At 44.2% G+C, this 19,683-nt stretch overlaps 1 protein-coding gene across 2 annotated transcripts in view; it reads right to left on the bottom strand.

Moving 5' to 3' along the window:
* PSME4 (proteasome activator subunit 4) overlaps positions 1-19,683 on the bottom strand; it is a 107,173-nt gene that overhangs the window by 33,962 nt on the left and 53,528 nt on the right. For both annotated transcript variants that reach the window (XM_069954213.1, XM_069954214.1), the window contains 15 exons: positions 17,754-18,019; positions 15,661-15,847; positions 15,294-15,383; positions 14,972-15,036; positions 12,322-12,472; positions 11,128-11,226; positions 10,853-10,922; positions 10,241-10,308; positions 9,930-10,145; positions 7,820-7,977; positions 6,408-6,503; positions 5,843-5,898; positions 4,602-4,658; positions 2,436-2,491; positions 77-175 (listed from right to left, as the gene is read on the bottom strand). In XM_069954213.1, coding sequence (XP_069810314.1) covers positions 77-175; positions 2,436-2,491; positions 4,602-4,658; positions 5,843-5,898; positions 6,408-6,503; positions 7,820-7,977; positions 9,930-10,145; positions 10,241-10,308; positions 10,853-10,922; positions 11,128-11,226; positions 12,322-12,472; positions 14,972-15,036; positions 15,294-15,383; positions 15,661-15,847; positions 17,754-18,019 — 1,734 coding nt within the window. The remainder of the gene's footprint in view (positions 1-76; positions 176-2,435; positions 2,492-4,601; positions 4,659-5,842; positions 5,899-6,407; positions 6,504-7,819; positions 7,978-9,929; positions 10,146-10,240; positions 10,309-10,852; positions 10,923-11,127; positions 11,227-12,321; positions 12,473-14,971; positions 15,037-15,293; positions 15,384-15,660; positions 15,848-17,753; positions 18,020-19,683) is intronic.

The raw sequence follows: 19,683 nt of genomic DNA, 5'->3' as shown, positions 1-19,683 counted from the left end.
TCACTTTCACATACACGGAAGACCCTCAGAACATGCACATAAAATCTACATCAATACTTCCTAGTCCATAACTGACCCGATTTTCCATAGATTTTTTGACAAGAGTAAAACTCTTCCATCTTGAATCAAACTCATGTTTGTGGGATCCTTGGAACTGCAGGAGGTCACTGATGATCTGAAAGAGATGGTGCTGACTGAGTACATGATGGGTTTGGCAATAATATACAGAGTATTAAGTGATCCATTGTGTGAGAATGTAATCAGGGACGTAACTACCACCGTCACCTGGCCCCTTCCTGCAATACACTGGGCCCTCTGAGCCATCATCCTTTACAGCACCTGGTGGCCAAGTGGGCCTTCAGGGTGCTGCAAATGTCTCTTTAACTGAAAGGGGGGGGGGGGGCGGGACGGTGCAATCAGGTACACCAAAACTCCCCCCTCCCTTGAAGAACATTGCCCACCCACCACCCAAAAACCCTTACATTTTCACTTTCCTCACATGAACAATATTTTTGGAGGTAGCATTAAAGAGTTTATCCAGAGCTACAAAAACATGGCCCCTTTCCCCATCTCTTGTCTCCAGATTGGGTGGGGTTTCAAACTCAGTTCCATTGAAGTAAATAGAGCCTAATTGCAAACCACACCTGAACTGGAGACAAGAGAGGGAGAAAAGTGGCCATGTTTTTGAAGCGCTGGATAACCCCTTTAACATCACTGTTACATAAAAACCACACAATAAGAAATTCGAAGTCATGTATAGCATATAGAGTGAGAATCTTTCAGCACTTAATCCTACAGGAGGGTTGGTAAGTGAACGACAAGAGGATAAGGTAATTTATCTTGCTAAAACTCTCCATCCACCTCTTAAGCTAGCACCTCTAATAGCGATTGCGTTTTGATCCGCCAATAGAAGAAAGGCCTCCATTGGGTTACGCCGAAGATCCCCTGACGGTATACCAGGTGCATCAAACCAAGGGCCCCAAATATTCTCACATTTTTAAAAAGCCTTCTTTTTTTGATATACCCCTTTCTCCAGGCGAGCCACTACATAAGTCGAGTTCCGAAATAGTAGGTGCAGTCTCCTGAATCCAGTACCCAGCAATTAACTTGCACGCCTGGTACAGAATTCAGCAGACAGCTAGTTCAATACCTGTAGGTTCTTCTTCTTCAGTTATCAGACCTAGTATACAATGTAAGGGCTCGGGCCCAGCCATTTCTAGTTACACCCCTGAATGTAATATCACTTAGGGGATCAGGATCAGATTGGTGCAGGTCTAACTGCAGAGACCAACAGCATGTTCAGCTGCCTCTCCATTTTCTTGAGATCAGACTTTTAAGCCCAATATTCTGCTATCTTCATCAGTCCTATAACAAGTGCATAGGGTAACAGCCAAACATGTGCCCTGCCGCTCCCTTCATTGTGGGATAAGAGACCTTCGTTTTCCAGATCACTAATAGTCGAAGCATATCCTGTAGATAGCAGGTAAGTGTTAAAGTGTCACTGTCATTTACATTTTCTTTTTCTTTTTCTTTTTTTTTGCAGAAATCAATAGTACAGTCGATTTTAAGAAACTTTGTAATTGGGTTTATTAGCTGAAAAATGCATTTTTATCATGAATAAGCAGTTTGAAGCTCTCCCCCCTGTCTTCATGGTTCACTTATGGAGAAGGGAGGGGTAGAGGGAGATGAGGCACCAAAACAGGAGTTAATTTACAGCTACATCACCGGGCTATCTCCTCTGACAGTCAGCACTGACCTCTCTGACCTCTGAATATCGGCTTTCACACAGCTCCTACTGTTTAATCCTCTGTTCTCCCCTGGCGACTAATCTCCTTCCTCCCCTCTCCATAGGTTAGACAGGGCTCGACTGATGTAAAAGAGTTGAGATTTCCTGATAATGAGCAGTGGATGAGAGAGAGGACGGAGGGAGGGGGGGGGGGGGGGGGGCTGGGGAAAGTCTTTTTGAATGCAGATAATGGCATATTTCCCTAATAAACCCAATTACAAAGTTTCTTAGAATTGCCTGTACTATTGATTTCTGCAAAAAAAAAAAAAAAAAAAAAAAAGACAGTGACTTTTAATCTTGGGCTGACCCCTTTTAGCCATAAACGTCTGATCAATGTGTGACCTGCACCTATCTCTAGAATGTGGGCTGTTGGGGTCGAAAAGTGGTCAGAAAGCTGGAAACAGCTGAGCTGGCCATTGATGGTAAGGACAGTTAAATAAACAGTATAGGAGTTACCAAAACTGTGCAAAACTGTCAGCTTTTAATGACCATAAATGCCCAAATGACAATACCCCCTTTGATATAGTTTATTGGGCTCAAAGCCAATTTCTTTTCTAAAGTGGCCACAGACACCACTAGGGAGACATTTCCATATTCATCTACTGCCGAGCTCAACAGGCCCAAAATCTGGTAAAAAGCAAAAATGTACCTTTATAATTAGAAATAAAGACTTGGTATCATCTTCTGAGTTGTCCAGAATGTAGTCTGTTATTGGAAACAAAATAGGAAACCGAGGTTAAAGCTCCGTTCACACCTGTATTTTTTTTTTTTTTAATTTGAGGATTCTTGCTGTCAATATGAGGGAAACCTTTATGGAACCCCCAAAAGACCCTATTATAACAAAATTAAGTCCGTCAGCCACCATTCAGATTTGTCGTATGACTTCTGTCGTAACTAGAAGCCACAGTGCAGATGTGGTCAGGTCTAATAGAAACTATACAGTGATGGGAAATAAAGGAGCAGTAAAACATTAAAACCAACACAAAGGAGTGAGAATTCCTCCCATTAATGGAATGAATATTTGGTTATGGCCTATAGAAGGGTATTAAGTAACTTTTTGAGAAATGTAAGACAATAAAAAATAATCCATCATTTTACTAGAACAAGGCAGCACAGGATGTCATCACTATTAACCCTTAGAGGACCAGGCCAATTTCAATTTTTGCGGGTTTTTTTTTTTTCCGTTTTTCCCTTCTTGTGCTTAAAAGGCCATAGCACTTGCATTTTTTTACCTAGAGACCCACATGAGCCCTTTTTTTTGCGCCACTAATTGTACTTTGCAATGACAGGCTGAATTTTTTCATAAAGTACACTGCGAAAACAGAAAAAAATTCAATGTGTGGTGAAATAAAAAAAAAAAACCCCACATTTCTTTTATTTGTTTTTTTTTTTTGTTTTTGTCCTGGGGTAAAATTAACATGTTATGTATGTTCCTCAAGTCGTTACGATTACAACGATATGTAACATGTATAACTTTTATTGTATCTGATGGCCTGTAAAAAATTCAAACCATTGTTAACAAATATCCGTTCCTTAAAATCGCTTCATTCATTCCCAGGCTTATAACGCTTTTATCCTTGTGTGTGAGGCGTAATTTTTTGCGCCATGATATGTTCTGTCTATCGGTACCTTGATTGCGCATATGCGACTTTTTGATCGCTTTTTATTACAATTTTTCTGGATTTGATGCGACAAAAAATGCGCAATTTTGCACAATGGGATTTTTTATTTGCGCTTACGCCGTTTACCGTGCAAGATCAGGAATGTGATTAATTAATAGTTTGGGCGATTACGCATGCGGCGATAGCAAACATGTTTATTTATTTTTATTTATAACATGGGAAAAGGGGGGTGATTTGGGCTTTTATTAGGGGAGGGGGCTTTTTATTGATAATAACACTTTTTTTTTTTTACACTTATACTAGAAGCCCCCTTGTGGGACTTCTTGTATAAGGACACTGATCTCTCATTGAGATCTATGCTGCATAGATATGCAGCATAGATCGATGAGATAGGCACATTGATTGCTTCCGGCTGCTGCAGCCGGAAGCAATCGAGTGCAGAGCTGGGATCAGCGCCATTGCGGCGCTGAGCCCCGGCGGAGAAGGATGTGTGAATCACTCCTCCAGGACAACATCCAGGAGGAGCAATCCACCCCACTAGACACCAGGGAAGGGCTGCATCAAGTAATCAGATGCAGCTGTCAACTTTGACAGCTGCATCCGATTACTTTATTAGCGGGCACAGCGATCGGACCGTGCCCGCTAATAGCCACGGTCCCGAGCTACGAGCGGCACCCAGGACCACGGCCCGGCGTTGAACACATGGAGGCGGCCCTGGACATACGGGTACGTCCAGGGTCGCCTAAGGGGTAAAGGGGTTGTTCACTAAAAAAAAATATTTTCAAATCAACTCGTGTCAGAAAGTGCCAGAGATTTGTAATTTACTCCTATTAAAAAAAAAATCTCAAGTCTTCCAGTATTTACCAGCTGCTGTATACTCTGCAGGAAGTGGCATATTCTTTCCAGTCTGGAGAGCAGGAGAGGTTTGCTATGGGGATTTGCTACTATGGACAGTTCCTGACATGGACAGAGGTGGCAGCAGAGAGCACTGTGTCAGACTGGAGAGAATACACCACTTCCTGCAGGACAGATAGCAGCTAATAAGTACTGGAAGACAGGGGATTTTTCTAATAGAAGTAAATTACAAGTCTCTGGCACCTATTGATTTAAAAGAAAAAAACATTACCCCTTTAATGACTGGAAGATATACTGTGTATAGTACAGGACACACATGCTTATTTGCAGACACTTACGCAAGAGTTTCCTGAGTGTTTTTGCAATGGACTCTCTGTAGTTTTCCCTAGAATAATCTAAAAGAACAACATAATTAGTGCGCAGCAACGTTTATTGACAAAACTAAAAGTCTGGTTAGCTTAAAATGAACGGGAAACCCATTTGTATATATATATTTTTTAAACATAAGTGACCGCATTTTAAGAACAAAACATACCCTCTCAGCACATCAGTGTATATATGCGTGTGTACACGCCGTCTACAGAGCCATTAGGTTGGCAATAGGGATGGTCCGAACCTGCCGAGGTTCGGGTTCGTATGAACCCGAACGCTCGGCAGCAGATTCCTGCTGTCTGCCCGCTCCGTGGAGCGGGCGGATACAGCGGGAGGAACGCCTGGAAAACTGGGATACAGCCTATGGCTATGGCTGCATCCCAGGGAATCATTACCGAGGGTTCGGGTTCGTACGAACCCGAACCGAACTCTGTTCGGACCATGCCTAGTTGGCAAGCAGCACTAAATGTCTCTGTTATGCAAACTGGATGAGCAGAGAAAACTTTGTTTAATAGCCTAGCTGCCACCATGGGAGTTGTCCAGGAGGTGGACTCTCTTTGTTAGGTGCACAGACCACTTTGTATTGAGTCGTCCCTCCTTTCAGCCAATCAGAAGGCAGAGCTGTCAATCACAGTCGACATGGGGGGGCTGGAAACTTAATTATGCAGATTGCATGACTGAGACATCAGGCGTGAACTCATAGGAAGAGGAAGGAAATGGCCGCAGTGGTCTCCTGCCTCGGGCAGCGCTGTCAAGTTATTTCTGTGTCAATATAGGACTAGCAAGTGCAGAACAGTGAAGACTCAAGTAAGGCTTAGGCTGTGGAGACTCATAGAACTCACAGAACCCAATGGAGCTCACGTGTCCATCAATGGAGTCCTTTGGGTGCAGCCAACATTTGACAAGCAATGTAGTGAACACAGACCAAGAGACTCCAATATAAATAAAGGCCACAACCTTGATGTGAACAGAACTTTATGTAAAAAAAACAAAAGAAAAGATTTATTCTGCTGGACAACCCCTTTAATTCCATGAGTTATGTGGAACTCTAATTCTGAAAACCTGAGCTCTAAACCTGAAGCTATAAACATGATTAAGCACGGACCAATGGACGTAAAATATTACAGTGTAAAAAGGCAGACGCTCAGTGTAAGCTGGACTAGGAAACATACAAATTCATAGTTGCTTCAGACAGAACTGAACTCACCATGGTCAATGCCAGTAAAAAGTTTTGTCTCATCCAAAGACACCAAGCTTGTTACCCTGTAAAACAGAATAGAATATGAGTATCCATATATAAAATGTCATATAATGAGGCAACATCTCAGTTACATCTCAGTTATGGCGACTACATAATACAAGGTTCAGATATTGGAGGAAAATACAGTGCCCAGGGGCAGTATACACAGATTATATCGGTGACTTTAATTGTATAGCCAAGATTTTACTCGGATTCCCTTATGATATCTTGTACTTTCACCACAGCAATAAAAATGGGGATTAGCGCATAGAATTTGGCAGAGAGCACCAAAACATTTCGGATTACAAATCATACACATATTAACTGGATATAAGGATGTAATGGTTAGCAGCCCTTCACATTGTCAATCATATCATGACTGTGGTCAGACCAACACAGGAAAGTCAATACTAAAGGCCCTATAAGACAAAGTGATTATCATCCATATTCGGCCGATACTGGTCGGCGCTCGCTTGCTCCCTCTCGTCGCCGCATAAATCACAGAAAAGTGCAAGATACCACTGATACTTACAGATGAGATACTCTCTCTCCTTTCAGAGGAGGAAGAAGGTTCCCTGAGCCAGTAAGACAGTTATGTACAATGGTGAGACACTGCTGAACATCATCCCTAAGAAAAAGTTATAAAAGTTATCAATATTCCCCTTTTTCTTGAAAACAAATGGTCATTATGTAATTATACATCCAATCACAACCTCTCTCTGTTAAAAGACTATATAGGAAGGGGTGTATGTCTATATCTCTATCTATCTATCTATCTATCTTAAAGGGGTATTCCCCCCAAGAGCTTAAAAAATGTAATGTTTCCAAAAATAGCTGACCTTACTCACCAAGTCCCCCTGAGTATTTTGAGCCGTCTCCCATCTTTCTAGCTACTACCATTCCTGAGTTACAAGTTTTTCCAAAAGATGGTCTATAATCAAGATAGGAAACTACATTTCCCATCATGCAATGCTTATGCCTGATGAAGTAGCAAAGCTGAGATGGTGATGACGGTGTAGCAGAGCTGAGATGGTGATGACGGCGTAGCAGAGCTGAGATGGTGATGACGGTGTAGCAGAGCTGAGATGGTGATGACGGTGTAGCAGGGCTGAGATGGTGATGACGGTGTAGCAGGGCTGAGATGGTGATGACGGTGTAGCAGAGCTGAGATGGAGGTGAAGGATCATGTAAGCAGAGGAGCACTGCAGGTGTCCAGGGGTCAGTGCGGCTGAGGGTGGCCACAGTTGAGTTTGCTTTGTTTCCACCCCCTCAACTGTGGGGGGGGGGGGGGGGGGGGTTTCTGGTCAGATCGAGGGGGGGTTGTGGCCATCATGTGTGATATGGGGGGGGGGGGCGGTTGCCACGGCCGGCTGCCTATCCTGTGTGATGGAAGAAGGGGGGGGGATGCCGCGGGCTGCCGGCTATCATCTGTGCTGGGGGGGGGGGGGAGGCGTCCGGCTGGATATCTCATGTGTGATGGGGGGAGAGGGGGTTGCCGCGGCCGACTGGCTACCATCAGGTGAGATGGGGGGTGGAGACGGGTGCCACGGACGGGCTGCCACCGGGTGAGATGCAGGGGGGCTCGCCGCGGCCAGCTGGCTGACTATCGGGTGAGATGCGGCTGTAACTGTCCTCTATCACTTCAGTGGACTGGGTTACAAGCGCTAACCCAGCCCATTGAAGAGACTGAGACACGTGATGCCGTCTCGGAGGGTGCGGGCCAGGAGCAGGGAGCGTGTCGGGTTGGACTGAGGTTTGATGATTCTATGCATTCGGTGGGGGTGAATGAATGCATGTAGATAACAGCAAAACTGTGCAGAATCCATAATAACTTTACATTGGAAAGATTGAAAGCTACGGGTGGGCAACGTATTGACGCAAAAATAATTTGGGGGGGAATACCCCTTTAAGTTCAATAACAATTAAGAGTCATTATTATTATACCTTGACATCTCAAGCTCTCCACTTCCATAAGAATATAGTTTTTCCAATTCTGGCCGTAAAAAGTTGTCCAGCAGGTAGTAAGCAAATTCAATCTCTTCAGCTGAGGGAACATGCCACTTGATGTCCAGATTCCACAGGTCTCCAGCCTTGCCCCAGTCCTTAGAAGACAAGCATAAACCACATTACATAGAGCAAAGTACTTTAAGCAGGGAGAAATAGCCGCAATTATAAAACATCTATCTATCTATCTGTCTATGCCAGAACCCCCACCAATAGCTAGGCTAAAGGGACAGCTCAGTTCCTATTGGCTTAATTCAGAAGAGAAAGTAAAAACTGTGAACTTTATTAATGCTCTACATCTGTCTCCTGGAATATAAAAGTTGCATATTCTTGTTTAAAGAAGCAGTTCACTTTTTATTTTTTTCGCCCCCCCGGGTAGCCGCTGTCAAGTATACTTACAGAAGATGATCGGTGTCCCGTTCCCGTCGGTCAGTTCCGTCCCGCGGTGCCGTTCACATCGGGCGCGCGCTCACTTCCGCCGGCTGCTGCGAGTCCTCTTCTCTGCCCAGTGATTATACGCCGGAAGTCACTCGCTTCCATACATTCTCTATGGAAGCGCGTGACTTCCGGCGTTCAAATGACAAGGGAGAGAAGAGGAGTCACAGCGCCGGCGGAAGTGAGCGCGGGCCCGATGTGAACGGCACCGCGGGACGGAACTGACCGACGGGAACGGGACACCGATCATCTTCTGTAAGTATACTTGACAGCGGCTAACCGGGGGGGTGAAAAAAATAAAAAGTGAACTGCTTCTTTAAGGCTGGGTTCACATTACATTTTTGAAATCAGTTTTTTGCAAAAAACAGATGAAAAACTGATTAAAAAAACGGATGCAACTGTGTGCATCCGTTTTGATCAGTTTTTCCATTGACGTGGTCGACCTCATTTTTGTGTCTGTAAAAAAAACAACGGATCCGTTTTTTTTTATAATGGAAGTCAATGGAAAAAATGGATCAAATGGATGCACACAGTTGCATACGTTTTTTTCATCAGTTTGTCATCTGTTTTTTGCAAAAAATGTGTTGTAAAAATGTAGTGTGAACCCAGCCTTAGCCGCATTTTTGGCAAATGTTTTGTTTTATATGCTGCTTGTACCACTTATCTGAAAAGTGGCAGCGTCTTGGCAGGGGAGCGGCAGGGCCTCACCCTCACACTAGTTATTAGGAAGCTTTTACCAACAGCTTTGGAACCCCAGATGAAACCATACTCGAAATGTCTGTAAGACTGGGGTTCATCCTCTGACTTTCTACCTCCAGTACATGATCTGCCTTTGTCTTTGTCTGATATTTTGTTTCACTTGCACTTTGTTCCCTGCCATACACTTTACTATTGTAGTCAGTACATTATTTGTTAAGTGCAATTGCGCTAAGCCCCACCACGTTGCTTACTAAATGCACCTTATCATGGCGCGTGTCTCTCACATTGACTTTTTTGTCAATGTCGTTTTTTGTGACTACTGAAACTTACGTAATTTTATTCCCTATACATTTCTGTGGTTCTTTGGTCTTGTAATTTACAAATCTGTAACAATTTATTCTTTTAAGACTGGCGGCGTTCTTACATGCCATGCTAATGCTACATATCAGTGTATTACTTACATTTTGTTCAGCCGTTCTCCTAATATGCAGGGGAATAGGATTCTTGCCACACCCCTTCCCCGCCCACCAGCTGCTGATTGACAGTTATACACAGCATGGATAGATAACTGCCAATCAGCAGCTGGTGGGTGGGCTTATCTGCTTCTCATGAATATCCAGGACTACTGGGCTAATGGAGAAGACTACTTATTGTCTATGTTATTCAGAAGGATATCTGTGGATCAGCTGCACAGAACAATGTAGGTGATACATCAAACTGTTCAGCTTATCTGTAACTAGTTTAAGCTACCCTAAGATAGAACATCATAAACCTGCTGACAGAGTCTCTTTAAAGTGGCAATTCCAGGTCTCATCCACACTTAATAAATTTAAGGAGCTAGCCGCAGCCGCTAAAGCAGAAAGAGACCCTTAAAACTTCAGTGAAATTTCTATTCTAAAAGCTGCAGATCACTCACCTTAATTGGGAAATATTCAGGAAGCGGCTTATTAAATCCACCAGGTACACTGCAGTACTCCGTAGGGTAGATGAGAGTGCTGGATCTCAAGAGATGGTGAAGGAGGTTACAAGACAACGTATAACCCTGTTTACATTTGAAGTGTAAGGTCTGCTGGAGAATCTTTACAAGCTGATCTCTATAGGGAAGCAATTTTTCCCCATCCACTCTGGTTATCTAAGAAAAAGGAAAGAAGTGATAAGAAAGACCACATATAGATAGATAGATATAGATTATAGATATAATATAATATATAATTTCTTACAAATTACCTCTGAAAGGAGCTGGAGGTTCCAGAGCAGCTCTTTGTCTAATTCTTCCTCACGGAGGACATCCTCGTCTGAGGATTAGGGTAAAGAATGATATGTTATTAGGCAGACCTATGAATGTCATAGCTATTACCCCATATCTGCCACTAATGTCTTTATCAAAAACCATATGGCAGATAAACAAAGAGGCTTTCTGAGGTACTGAAAAGCGCAGAGGGCTGTAATGCCTCCATGATCCCCATCCCATCCCTGATTGGTTGACAGTGCCAAGCTGCGTCAGGTATTGGAGGGGGAGCAAGGAGGCGGTCCAGCTTTTTCAGATTGTTGGGAAAGCCTCTTTGACTTTTTGCACTGAAAAATAAAAGCAAAGGTGTCATCCACTAGGAAGCCAACATCAGTCCCTACTGAAAAGTGTAACCCCTTGTAGGACGCATAATAACTAGCACATAATATATTTCCTAGAGGATAATTTGATACTTTCATATCAATATGATAAAGAGTTATGTCATATAGCAGAATTACAAGATGGCATTGAAGGACAGGTGTAGTATCAAGTCAATGACTACCAAAAAAAACAACCACATCATAGTTTATAAAGAAACCTTTAGAACTTACTGCTAGTGAGCTGAGTTATAACACTACAGCAATGGGGCAGAAAGAGCTTCAGAGAATCCACTGGACAGCACTGTAATGATAAAGTTAACAAAAAGTTAAAAAAAAAAAAAAAAAAAGTTGCATATAGGAAGCACAATAAAGCAATTAAAAAAAACAGTGCAAACGTGTTCATAGGACTTTAAGTACTTCACATTTTTTAACAATCACTTGCAGATTACTTAGACAGCATATACCTGTACAGTATATAGACATAAAGAACCAGTTTTCATCTTTACCTTGACTGCAGCCCGGCAGAGATCTGCCACCATCCTGCCAGAAACTCTTGTCTCAAATATGTTAGACACAGCGAAGTTAAAAACTTTCTCCAGGGCAACCTGCAATAAAGTAGACCATAAACTACTATAATGGTTGCATGCAGTTAAAAACTGGGCACTGTACATGACATGACTATCCCTACAGTGCCATCTGTATTATGCTGTCTCAGCTAATCCGGCAGCAAGTGTCATGACAGGAAAAGTTTAAGCAAACTGTGTACCATTTTACCCCTCTCCTCTATAGACACCAAAATATCTCTAGATTCATGGAGTATTAGATGTGATTGCATTCAGCTGAACAAATTCAAACAGCAGCGACGTTTTATTAATGGGTACCGATCTTTTGCCAAATTTAAAGCACAACTATAAAATATTTTGACCTTTCAGTTTTAGTTAGCTTAGGTCATGATAAGAATTTTTCCAATATACATTAATAACCTAAAATGAACAGTTTTTTTTAATACAGAAGGCTGATTAAGCCCTTATAGCCCTCTCTGGCTGTGAGTTATTTCTGCATTCCTGCTGGACACGCCCCCTCCCTGCAGATCCTCCTGAGTGTACAGACTGTGACAGGAGGATCAGATAACAGCCCTGACACAGAGAGAAACAGAAACAAAACCTCCTCCCCCCCTCCTAGCAGCACGTTCTCCCCCCTCCCCTCACAGAGGTGACTAAGCACAGCTGAGGGTGTTGTGTGTGAGGAGCAGCGCAGGGGAAGAGCTGGAGCTGACATTATCCTACAGTGTAATGAGAGCAGATGACTGTATCTAATCCCACTGTGTGTGATACCATCTGCTGGGGCTCTGTATCTAATCTTACATTGTGATACTGTATGCTGGGGCTGTATCTAATCCTGCTATGTGTGATACATCTGCTAAGGTGCTGGTCAGTGAATGGAGGGACCCAGCCAGGGAGATGAGGGATAGGCCACGCCCACTTTCTCTCAGCCAGAAGAAAAATTCATTTATTCCTCTGAGCCAAACAACTGGGGATATCTCAGCGAGCGTACAAGCTATCAACGCAGTTTAGGGCTCTTTTTAAAGGGTAACACGAGGGCTTTTTATTTGAGGAATTTCATTTTTTGGAATTTTTCTGAAATTATAGTTACGCTATAAATTCTTCAACCACATTAGGGGGGGTGGGGGAATTTTTTACCTTAAAAATCTCTCTGGAACACTGAGTGAGGATTGTACTGAATGTCGACGAGAGGCCCAACTCCACCAAACTCTCAACATGGGTCATCTTCTCAGTCTCGGTCTCTTCTCTGGTTTGTTCCAGAGCACTGCTCTCAATGAGCGCAAAACACCTAGTAATTTTAAATAAAAAACAAGAAATAAGAGAAATGATCATAAATATACTTTATTATGTAAAAGTACAAGATAAGGCTAGGTTCACACTGCGTTTTTGCAATCTGTTTTTTTTCATCCTTTTTTTTGCAAAAAAAACGATGAAAAAAAACCGGATGCATTTGTGTGCATCATTTTGATCCGTTTTTCCATTGACGTAGCTGACACTATTTTGTGTCCGTCAAGAAAAACGGATCCATTTTGATCAGTTTTATTTACAATCAGTGGCGGATTAAATGTACCCTGGGCGGATTAAATGTACCCCACTGCCACTGCCCCCAATAAACATATTGCCACTTGTTCCCCCGCTGTTGCCCTAATAAACATATTGCCACCTCACCTGGTCCCCTGATGTTGCCCCCCCCAAGGTCACAGCAGCACAGAGGATGTCAGGAGAGGAGGGTGCTGATCTTATAGGGGAGGTTGCAGGTTCCCACAGCATAGAGGATGTCAGGAGAGGAGGGTGCTGATCTAATAGGAGAGGTCAAAGCAGCACAGAGGATGTCAGGAGAGGAGGGTGCTGGTCTATAGGGGAGGTCACAGCAGCACAGAGGATGTCAGGAGAGGAGGATGCTGATCTTATAGGGGAGGTCGCAGGTTCCCACAGCATAGAGGATGTCAGGAGAGGAGGGTGCTGATCTTATAGGAGAGGTCAAAGCAGCACAGAGGATGTCAGGAGAAGAGGGTGCTGGTCTATAGGGGAGGTCACAGCAGCACAGAGGATGTCAGGAGAGGAGGGGGCTGATCTATAGGGGAGGTCCGAGCAGCACAGAGGATGTCAGGAGAGGAGGGTGCTGATCTTATAGGGGAGGTCCCAGCAGCACAGAGGATGTCAGGAGAGGAGGGTGCTGATCTATAGGGGAGGTCCCAGCAGCACAGAGGATGTCAGGAGAAGAGGGTGCTGGTCTTATAGGGGAGGTCGCAGCGCCCAGCAGCACAGAGGATGTCAGGAGAGGAGGGTGCTGATCTATAGGGGAGGTCCCAGCAGCACAGAGGATGTCAGGACAGGAGGCTGCTAATCCTATAGGAGATGGTCCCACTTTATAGATGGTCTCCCTCTTTCCCTCCTTATAGATGGTCCCCCTCCTCCCCCCCCTTATAGATGGTCCTCCTCTTTCTCCCCTTTATAGATGCCCCCCCCCACAGTCAGTAAATAATACAAAAATAACAAAATACAACTCACCTACCCTGCGTTCCCCCGTCGATCCTTTCTCCTTCTGCAGTCTCCGGCTGATGTGCGGCTGCCGGGGGTGTCCCGTCCTCTCCCCGGCAGCGCGCGCATCACACAGCTCCTAGTGCCGCCTGGGCCCTGACTTCCGGTACAGAGAGCATCAGTACCGGAAGTCAGGGCAATAGGCGTACAGGGAGCTATGTGGCGCCTGTGTGGAGCAGCCGGAGACTCTTGTGACCGCAAGCATTGTTTCGCTTGCGGTCACAAGAGTGCAGTGGCGAGGGGGCCTCCCGGGCGGCATTATAATGTGGGGGGCGTGGCATGGGCCCCCCCGGAGCCTCAGGCCCCGGGCGGCCGCCCAAACCGCCCACATTATAATCCGCCACTGTTTACAATGGAAGTCAATAGGAAAAGCGGATCAAAAGGGATGCACACAAATGCATCCGTTTTTTTTCATCCGTTTTTTTGCAAAAAACAGATGAAAAAAACGGATTGCAAATACGCAGTGAGAACCTAGCCTAATAAAACACAATAAATTCTGTTTATGTGGACTCTAAAGTCCCGGAGTTCCAGATACTTTGTTAACTACAATAATTCTGGATACTGTTGGATTTCAAAATCAAAGTAATAAAAAAAAAAAAAGTTTCATATAGGCATAAATACACATGCTAATATGTCAAAGGTCCTAGCCTTACAAAATTTATTGGTGGTTAATGTAAATTATCTTTGCGTGGGAAAGATGATGTTAAAGTGACTAAATATTTAAAAACACTTAAAGTGGGGGAAGATAAAAAAACACTTGTCTTCATCTGCTACTGATGTTGGTGTCAGCCCCCAGTGCTAACCGCGTCTCAAAACATGGGAAATGGCTGCTCATCCAGTCACAGGTCACTGCTGCGGCTGAGTGGGTCCCCAAGGCAGCCAGTGACTAGCTGAGCGGACAATTGCTGCAGTGATTGGCTGAGCGGGTCACCAATGTGACCAGTGGCTGGCTGTGTGAATAACTGTTGCAGACAGTGATTGGTTGAGCAGGTGTTTTCCCATTACACAGGCAGGAAGCACTCAGAAGGGATCGTCATTAGTAGTGGGATCAGTAGCAGGGTTTTTTATTTATTTATTTTTTATATATCCATCATGATTCCTTTTAAATGTCAGACTATTTGGACTAAAAGATGCAGTGAATTTAGACCACAAATTCTAAATAGTTGCAAAACATATCTCTGCACATAGTCATCATGTTAGCAGACATAGACCTGAGAATTTAAATTAAAGACAAGGCTTCTCTCACCTATCCATGAACTGGAGCACAAAGTCTTCAAACTCTGCACTGGCCGAGCACAGCTCCCTCTCCACCTGAAGAAACACAGAGGTTGAAGCATAGAATTCAGTACCATGCAAGAAAGTGTTCCCCAACCTCTAAAACCACAATGCCTATCATGCCCTGACAATCAAAGGCTAAACCAGGCCAATGCAAGAGGTTTTCCAGGCAAATCAGACTGATGAGCTATCCACAGGACAAATCATCAGTCACAGATCGGTGGGGTGCTGACACCTGCAACAAACAGCTCGGAAGACAGGAACTGACCAATAGAGGAAGACAGGATCTTTACCTCTGACAGATCGCTTCGTTCTTGAAGTACTGAAGAGCAGTCTACTAAAGGCACCAAAGTGGAAAATGTTGCAATAAACTGGAATGTGATCTGTTAATGGATAAAAAAGAAAATAATAACATATTTACATAAATCATAATAATACAATGAAAAGCCTGTAGCTACAATGATGAGTATAAATTCAGTGACTTCCACAGAAGTGAGGAGTTCTTGGCTACACAAAGCAAACCCGGCACTGTCAAACATGTACACAACTCCTCACAGATGCCAATGGTAAACACTAGCAAAGCTTCTCTTTACTTTCAATATCCTAGACGTGATTTACGCCTTTGGAATCACGTCAGTTCAGTTCATTTGCAGTACGTACCATACATTTACTAAAATCATTTGGATCCACACCGGGGAGTGCTCTCATCAGTAGAGGTAGCATGTGCGTTGGGCCTTCTGGGAACCACCTGCCACCAGCGACCAGGCTGCGTGCCACCCCAATGACACAACTTAACGTTGCTGTAAGCTGGTGAGGCTCGGTTAATGTTTCCAAAGCTGGATAAGTTCTGCATAAAACAAAGAAACACATCATGTTATATCCGACACAGATATGGTACAAAATAGGCGTTGGCAAATTTTGTATTATTTATTATATTTAAAGGAAGCCTATCACCCCGGCTGCTGGGGTGAAGCCCGTCTGACCCCCAGGTGGAGCCCCTTATACTTACCCCCTCAAAGTCCTGATGAGAGTCCGACACCCATAGAGAATGACTGCATTCTCTATGGGCGTCGGCCTTATCTCTGATGAGCGCGCGCACGGCTTCCGACTGGGACTTTTCGGCAGCGGGACGGGATCCGGGACCGGGACTTCGAGGAAGGGCTAAGTATAAGGGGCTCCACCCCGGCAGCCGGGGTGACAGGTTGCCTTTAAGGGTAGCTTCATTAACACAGCATCAAATCTGCACCATCAAATCTGCTGCGGATCCGCAGCAGATTTTACAGTGCGGATTTGATGCGGTGTTCATTCACTTAGTCAAATCTGCTGTGGATCCGCTGCAGATCTGCAGCAGAAAATCCACTGCGATACGGTACGTGTGAAGCTACACTTAAGGCTCCGTTCCCACTGAGCAAAGCTAGCGGAATTCCGCGACGGAATTGTCCGCCGCGGAATGCCGTTAGCCTCCCGCTCATAATGGGAGTCTATGGGAGGCGCGCGCTGCTGCTCTGTACGCGCTGAAGAATGAACATGTTCATTCTTCAGCGCGGACAGGGCAGGAGCGCGCGCCTATCATAGAGTCCCATTATGAGCGGGAGGCTAACGGCATTCCGCGGCGGACAATTCCGTCGCGGAATTCCGCTACCTTTGCTCAGTGGGAACGGAGCCTAAAGGGAACCTGTCACCCCAGCTGCCGGGGTGAAGCCCGCCTGACCCCCCAGTGGAGCCCCTTATACTTAGTCAAATCCACTGTGATACGGTACGTGTGAAGCTACCCTAAATGTGCGCAATTGTTTGTCTATGAAAAATAACCCCTTTTACATAGTATCTCCATCCCTAAACCTTATGTCTTTAGAAGGGATGTGGTGAATTATACCAGGTTCTTGGGGACATTGAACAAACTTCTTTTTTCACAAATATAACAAATGTAGGTTAGAGGGAAACTGAAAGCATGGATTTGTATATACCCATGATGACTGTTTGGGCATCCTGTACCTTTGTTTCTTCCAGAAATGCAGGATCACAGAAACAAGGCAATCTTTATTTCAGGCTGACAGAGTCACAGAGGCGGGTCTGTCTCACTCTCCGACCACTACTCTGTCTTCACGCTGGCCCCACAATGGGGGTCTCAGCACCCAGACATTTAAAAATCAGACCTTCTGACATGTCCAATGCAAATTTCAAATTATGGAATCTACATTTAATGGTCGCCAAGCTTTAAGTGAGAAACAGATCGCTGATCTCAGGGAGACCAGCCAAACGACAACACTGCCGGCTGCTAGTGAAAGCGCTCAATGCAGACTAGGTACATTGCCCCCTGGGAAACATGAATATGCAAAAGAGCCCGAGGAACCTCATCAAAGAGTCTCGAAACACAGGACTAGCCAGATATCCCTCCGGAAAGGACCCAGCCAAGGGTTGGCTCCTGTATGGAAACCGCCAAAACCACCATATTAAGTGTCCCTATAAGTCAATGTAATGACAAGGTCCTTCCCGGAGGGATATCTGGCTAGTCCTGTGTTTCGAGCCTCTTTGATGAGGCTCCACGGGCTCTTCTTTTGCATATGCAAGCTTTAAGTGAGACCACATTGAAAACTAGATATCTATTGAATAAAATGAGAAAACTAGACAAGTCCCTTCCTTCCCATTGTGCTCCAAGGCCCTCCATATAATGCCCAGGTCCACACCAAAAAACAATAATACTGTAATAATAACGAAACAAAGAAAAATAATAACTACTCATGTTAACTTGTTACCTTTCAAGTACTGGAGGAATGACAAGCTCCGGGCGCATCAGTGCCAGGTTCTGCAGGGCCTGCGCTGCCTCCAGACTCCCGGTTTTGCTAAACATTGCCAGAAGGACGGGCTGTATTACACTCTGCACAAAGTCTGTTACGTCCTGGTCACTGAGCTTGTGGCTGTCAGGCACCGGGGTCAGCCAGGACGGCTTCTTATACCGCTCCCGATGCAGCCTTCGTACAATACAGCATGGCAGTCTCTGCAGCAACTTCATAAGTTTTGACTTAAGAAAAAAAAATTGAAAAAAAAAAGTTTTAAACTTGGCTTTACTTTCTACAATAAATGTGGCATATAAACAGCAAGTATAGGTAAACTTTCATATGTTACTTACATAAAGACATAAGAAATAATTTACATGGCCCAATACCGCACAATTAAAGGGTTATTCAGCTCAGGTACAATATATGTTGAATAATCCCACCTCCTGGAGACTAACAATTCGTTCCACACTTGTTATTACCGTTTCAGTCTCCTTCTCCCAGTCCTGAGCTGCTGCTTTCTGCTGAAGACTCAGAAAACTGTGTGTGAGCTGTTTACTCTCTCTCCCCATCCTTCCCCTCCCCACCCTCTGACACAGCTCATGTAAAACACATGTAATAAGTGCCCCTGGCTGATTGTCTCTGCGCTCTGTAAGGGCCCCTGCACACTAAGTAAAAAGAGGTGGAATTTACAAGCGGAGTCCGTGCGGAGCATTACGCTTGTCATTCTGCCTGTCCTATTGCTTCAATGGGATTTCTCTTGTGCCTCTGTTCTCCTCTCAAAGAATAAACATGTTTGAGTGGAGAACCAGGGACGCTGTTTACATGAGCCATCGCAGAAGGGAGGGGGGAGGAGGGGGAGATGGAGTAAACAGCTCACACACAGTTTTCTGTGTCTTCAGCAAAAAAATGTATTTGCATTGGCTAGCTTTCACTATTGCGTCATTTAATGGCTGACACCTATTAACATATACATTTTGCATGAGCGCATAGATTAGAAGGGAAGTGAATTCTACGAAATACAGGTGGATTGTACATTTATTGTGGTTCCTGAGACATTTCTGTACCTGAGACAGGTACAAAGGGTCAGATAGCCTACTAAAGCCTGGATTTTCATCGTGAGACTAATAAAATGTAACTTTAAATGTAAATACTGACGGGTTTAAAATGTATACGCAATTGCATCATTTCAGAACAGTGGAGGGAACTGCATTTTAAATTCATCCATAGGGCAATTTATGCCTTTAATTTTGCTTTTACTGGAGTGCCTGCACATTATTTGAGAAACTGCCCTAAATGTGATCTAGCTTGCGCTGATCTGCTTCATTGTATGTGGTCTTGTCCGAAAGTCCAGAGAGGTTGGTTAGAATGTGTAAAATTAATAAATCAGATTTGGGATTTCCATCTCACTCCTGATTTGATTGCTGCCTTTTTCATTATTTACCAACTTTACTACCCAGTGTCTCCTCAGGAAATACTTCACGCCGTGGTATGCATCTATCTATATAAGCATTCAAGAAATGCCTACTACGACATTGGCTTGAAGACTCTATCCCCTCTGTATCGGAATTATCCAACCAGCTCAAGGATTTTTTTTTTTTGTAGAGAGGTTGGATACCCAACACACACCTTGTACTTGCTCCACATTTAGTTTTTTCTCCACTTGGCGCAGATTCATTGAACGTGAATTATCTCCAACTGAGAGAACAAATGTTATGATGCAATTCCGTGGTTCTGAGTGGTATAATAAAGAAGATATTCAAGGAACACTGGGCCTCCTTAGAATACATTAGTGTGGGGGGGGGGGATTGGCTGATACCTATGGGCCATTTGGCCCATTTACTCTTGCAATAATCTTGTTTCTGGCTGCAGTTAATAGTTTATGTTTGTTGTTCTTATTCTGTTTTAT

The sequence above is a fragment of the Dendropsophus ebraccatus genome, chromosome 15, assembly GCF_027789765.1.
Source record: "Dendropsophus ebraccatus isolate aDenEbr1 chromosome 15, aDenEbr1.pat, whole genome shotgun sequence".
NCBI classification, from domain to species: domain Eukaryota; kingdom Metazoa; phylum Chordata; class Amphibia; order Anura; family Hylidae; genus Dendropsophus; species Dendropsophus ebraccatus.
The sequence above is the reverse complement of the archived record's forward strand: the minus strand, read 5'-3'. Positions and strand labels throughout refer to the sequence as shown.